This window comes from Ipomoea triloba, chromosome 14 (assembly GCF_003576645.1).
Source record: "Ipomoea triloba cultivar NCNSP0323 chromosome 14, ASM357664v1".
NCBI lineage: Eukaryota > Viridiplantae > Streptophyta > Magnoliopsida > Solanales > Convolvulaceae > Ipomoea > Ipomoea triloba.
The window spans coordinates 17221165-17226652 of record NC_044929.1 but is presented as its reverse complement, the minus strand read 5'-3'; the positions used below and the strand labels follow the sequence as shown (position 1 = coordinate 17226652).

The window sequence follows — 5488 nt, the reverse complement described above, 5'->3', positions numbered from 1 at the left end:
TCCCAGTTCTCAAGGAAAACGTATCATATTACCGTCATCTTTCACAGGAGGAGCCAGATACATGATACAAAACTATCAAGACGCGATGGCTATATGTAAGTGGACAGGCTATCCAGACTTGTTCATAACATTCACGTGTAATCCAAAATGGTCTGAGGTTAGAAGATTTGTAGCAAACAGGGGACTGAATGCAGAAGATCGTCCAGATATACTTTCTCGAGTTTTTAAAATGAAGTTGGATGCGTTGATTAATGATTTAAGACGAAAAGAAATATTTGGTACAGTAAGAGCAAGTAAGTCTCAAAATAAATAACTTAACATTTGTTATTTTGTTTAATCCTTCTTATATTCTTATTTTTTTCTTATTGTTTTATATTATACTTAATGTTCTAAACATTTCTTGCCAGTTATATACACAATCGAATTTCAAAAGCGTGGATTGCCTCATGCTCATATTTTGTTCTTTCTCAACAAAAAGGATAAATATCCTGCTGGAGAAGACATAAATAAAATAATATCTGCTAAGATACCAAATGAACAAATAGATCCGGAATACTACAATGTAGTGCGTGATTTCATGATTCACGGTCCATGTGGTATTTTAAGGCCTAAATCTCCATGTATGATGAATGGACGTTGCACCAAACATTTTCCTAAGAGGTTCGTAGAAACGATATCTGTTGATGAAGATGGCTACCCAGTATATAGGCATGGAGACAACAGAAGGATAGTGCTGAAGAATGGTGTTGAACTTGACAATAGATATGTGGTACCACACAATCGACACCTTTTGCTCAAATATGGTGCTCACATTAATGTCGAGTGGTGTAACCAATCACGATCCATCAAGTACTTATTCAAGTACGTAAACAAAGGCAACGATCGAGTCACAGCTTCTTTCTATCGAAGTGTTACTAATGAACAGAATGCGTCAGATGTTGATGAGGTAAAAATGTATTACGACTGTAGATACATATCGCCTTGTGAAGCGGCATGGAGAATTTTAGGATTTGAAATACAATATCGCTATCCTCCAGTAGAGCGACTCAGCTTTCATCTACCGAATGAACAACGCATATACTTTGATGAAGAAGATCCGATTGATGTTGTTATTGATAAGCCTACAGTAAAACAAAGCATGTTCCTAGCCTGGTTTGAGGCAAACAAAAAATATCCAGAAGCTAGACAATTAATTTATGCAGAGATGCCAATGAAATTCGTTTGGAAACAATCAACAAGAGAATTTGTACCAAGACAAAGGGGATTCTCAATAGGACGAGTTTTCTATGTTCCCCCTGGTAGTGGTGAAATGTACTACTTGAGATGTCTCTTGAATGTGATGCGAGGTCCTACATGTTATGAAGATTTAAGAATAGTCAATGGAGTAATATACAGTACCTATCGCGATGCTTGTTATGCACTAGGACTACTAGAGGATGACAAAGAATATGTTGATGCAATTGTTGAAGCAAGTCATTGGGCATCTACTCAATCCTTGAGAAATTTGTTCACCACATTGTTATCCTCAAATTCTCTAAGTCGTCCTGAAGTTGTTTGGGAGAAATGTTGGACACAATTGTCAGACGACATTTTGTATAAACAACGAAAAATATTAGGTTACCAAGGTATGTTTTTATTATTTTACTTTAAATTTACATCGACAAAATAGGATAATAAATTATAATATCTTAATACATTAACTAATTATGTTTTTAATAATGTATAGATTTGATCATGACTGAGGAAGAAATAAAGAACCATGCATTGGTTGAGATTGAAAAACTATTAACAAGATGTGGGAAGAGTCTGCGTGATTTTGCACAAATGCCACTTCCAGACATTGAGTGGGCATCCAGTTCAATAAATCGGATGGTGCAAGATGAGTTGAGATATGACAGAATAGAAATGCATGAAGAGCATACAAAATTGATTTCCAATCTAACAACAGAACAACATGTTGTTTATAGCACAATAATCAGTGCTATAGACGCAAATTTAGGTGGCATTTTCTTCGTTTACGGTTATGGAGGGACTGGAAAGACATTTGTCTGGAGAACATTGTCAGCAGCATTAAGGTCAAAAGGAGATATAGTACTCAACGTTGCTTCAAGTGGTATAGCTTCGTCACTACTACCTGGTGGCAGAACTGCTCATTCAAGGTTTGCAATACCACTAAATCCAAATGAGGATTGTACATGTAACATCAATCAAGGTAGCGAATTAGCTGAACTCATTGTTAAATGCAAACTTATAATTTGGGATGAAGCGCCAATGATATACAAACATTGCTTTGAAGCTTTGGGTAGAAGTTTGCGTGATATATTGCGTTTCAATAACCCACAAGGGCTAGACGTACCTTTTGGAGGAAAAACAGTTGTGTTTGGTGGAGACTTCAGACAAATTTTACCAGTTATACCAAAAGGAACTAGGCAAGATATTGTGCATGCAACAATAAATGCATCTTACCTATGGAGGTATTGTAAAGTCCTACGCTTGACAAAGAATATGAGGCTCCAAAACTCATCCTCAAATAATGTTTATGCACAACTGAAACATTTTTCTGAATGGATTGCAAAAATTGGAGATGGCAAAATTGAGGGGCAAACAGATGAATGTGAATACATAGAGATACCTGGACAAATACTCTTACAGTATTCTACAGATCCCATTAACGCAATCGTGGAAAGCACGTATCCATCATTCTCAAGTATAATTGATGATCCATCGTACTTACAAAAAAGGGCAATATTGGCACTAACACTTGACGTGGTACATTCTATAAATGAATATATGAGTTCTTTAAACATGTCTAATGGAATTACATATTTGAGTTGTGATAGTACTTGCAAATCTGATTCTAATGTTGATATGTTAGCTGATGTTCACACTCTAGAATTTTTAAATGGAATCAACTATTCAGGTGTACCCAATCATGCATTGACATTGAAAGTTGGCACTCCAGTTATGCTATTAAGAAATATTGACCACTCAATTGGTTTATGTAATGGCACAAGAATGGTAATTACTAAACTTGGAAACCATGTTCTAGAAGCAAGGATATTGTCTGGAAGCAGTGCAAGTGAGAAAGTACTCATACCAAGAATGTCACTTACTCCATCAGACTTGAGGTTGCCGTTTAAATTTCAAAGAAGACAATCTCCATTAATTGTCTCATATGCAATGACAATTAATAAGAGTCAAGGACAATCGCTTTCTCATGTAGGCCTATTCTTGAAAAAACCTGTCTTTAGTCATTCTCATGTAGGCCTATTCTTGAAAAAACCTGTCTTTAGTCATGGACAATTATATGTTGCAGTTTCTAGGCCTGTCTTTAGTCATGGACAATTATATGTTGCAGTTTCTAGGATCACTACTCCAGAAGGGCTGAAAATATTGATTTGTGACAGTGAAAGCACCAGAAAAACTTCAACAGCAAACATTGTATACAAGGAAGTTTTTCAGAATTTGTAAATATTCGACTTCATTCTAAAATAATATTTTAATTTTATAATTGTTATTAAATTTATTATCTTCTTTACTTTGAAAACAAAATTTACTACAGTAGTAATTAAAGTCATTATGTTTTAATTTCGAGATTTTTTTAATTCCAGACTATTGTATACTATTTTTTTTTAACTTTTCAAACATATTTATTATACAAAAAAAAAACTATGGGAACAAAACTATTTTAAATCAAGTAATTTAAAAAAACATTAAAATACAGTTTGATTCCAAGAATCTTTAAACATCTTAATGATTTTTAAAATTATTTACACTTTTTCCCATATTTATTTAGATAGTAATGAAATTAAATATCGAGAAATATATTATTCATACTTTTACACTTATCTTATCATTGAACAAATATACACTAAAAATATGATAATTATTTATTGTTTATAATTTAACCTCTAATTTTATTATTTAAATATCTAATACAAAAATTTCATCCGTGCATCGCACGGGTAAAATACTAGTTATTATATAAACCAAGTGGAGCAAGTAGCAGGAATGGATTTCGGAAGTTGCTTACTTGCTTTAGTGATTAATTATATGTTGTGTGTCATTATGTGTGTGGAGAGAATAAATCCATAAAACATGGATTAGTGTAGTGGTTGAGTACGTGATTATGGGATGTGGGGTAGGAAAAAGCACAAAACATGGGTTAGTGGAATGAGTAGTGATGTGTGAGTAATTGCATTCATGTCAGCTTTGTTTTATATAAATATGTTGTCTGTTGTACGAAGTTTTAATTAGAATGTCAGAATCCAAAGAAATAAAATTCCATTCATAATCTCTTTCTTTCAAATATCGATACTTATTCGTATTTCTCTTCCTTTCTCTCAATTAGAGATAGATATATTTATATTAAATATATCTAACAAATGGTAAGTATGAACTAATGGAAGGAGGATGATGCTATTAGTGTTATTGATGATAGGTTATGGTTTTGAAGCTGTTTAGAAATGATGATGAATTAGTTATTAATTTTAATTAATTGATAATTATGGATTATGGTTAATAATGGTGTTTAGTGCTTTGATGACTTGATAATGACCCTATAATGTTGTTGACTTGTTGTTGATCATGGATTACAAGGTTAATAGATACTAATGACTATAATTAATGCTTAAGAGTGATTAAGGTTAATTGTTGGATTATGGGTGACTAAATATTGATTATGGATTGTGATGGAGTTAATTGATAATGATGCTAAGATTATGGATTCATAAATGGTGAAGATTGTTGGGACGAAGATGATGGTGTAATGTACTGTTAATGATGATTAAATGAGTTAATGATGGGATTATGGTGAGGTTATGGCTTAATGAGAATTTATTAATTGTGGATTAAAAGAGGATTAAAAGCTAATGTTGGTGATTAAGGTTTAATGAGGTAGATTAATGCTAATAATGATGATATAATGAAGTAATGATGGGGTTGGAGTCAACTAATAATGGTGAAATCCTTATTATTAGTAACTAGTATATAACCCGTGCGTTGCACGGAATGGATTTGTTATAATATTTAAAGAATATTTGGATCAATATACAATTATATATATTATAACATCGAATATTATATAGCGCAATTGATGAAATTGATTGGATCGATTATGTTTTCTGATGTTTTCCTTTGAATTAGAACAAATAATTGTCCAATTACCCGGGCGTGGATAAATTTTTTTATTATATATTGAGATAATAAAAATAAAGATGAAATTATAAAAAATTCTAATATTGAACGTGTACATTTATTTGATTATAAGATTAGTACAAAAATATTACTCAATTAATTGAATAATATATGACTTGTTTGTCTAAAATTATCTTAAAAAGATCTATAAGTAATATGACTTATATAATTATATTATTACTAAAATAAATATGAGAAAATGAGAAATAAATTAATTGTAATTATTATAAAAAATAAATTCAACGACCAATGCTTAACTTAATTATCATAATAATTATTAGGCAATTATTAT

The 5488-nt window shown here is 31.7% G+C and overlaps 1 protein-coding gene across 1 annotated transcript; it reads left to right on the top strand.

Annotated features, from left to right (window-relative positions):
- The first annotated feature begins 952 nt into the window (after window positions 1–952).
- LOC116004043 (ATP-dependent DNA helicase PIF1-like) lies at window positions 953–3471 on the top strand. The gene is made up of 3 exons (XM_031243983.1): window positions 953–1625; window positions 1727–3250; window positions 3317–3471. The coding sequence occupies exons 1-3, from the start codon at window positions 953–955 to the stop codon at window positions 3469–3471; spliced, it is 2352 nt and encodes a 783-aa protein (XP_031099843.1).
- Window positions 3472–5488: the final 2017 nt, after the last annotated feature.

What these genes read in the sequence shown, in the direction of transcription:
- LOC116004043 (XM_031243983.1), top strand. Translation starts at nt 953, where the DNA reads ATGTATTACGACTGTAGATACATATCGCCTTGTGAAGCGGCATGGAGA. An exon ending in AAAAATATTAGGTTACCAAG is followed by an intron (nt 1,626 to 1,726) that starts GTATGTTTTTAT and finishes AATAATGTATAG; the next exon opens with ATTTGATCATGACTGAGGAA. An exon ending in CTTGAAAAAACCTGTCTTTA is followed by an intron (nt 3,251 to 3,316) that starts GTCATTCTCATG and finishes TATATGTTGCAG; the next exon opens with TTTCTAGGCCTGTCTTTAGT.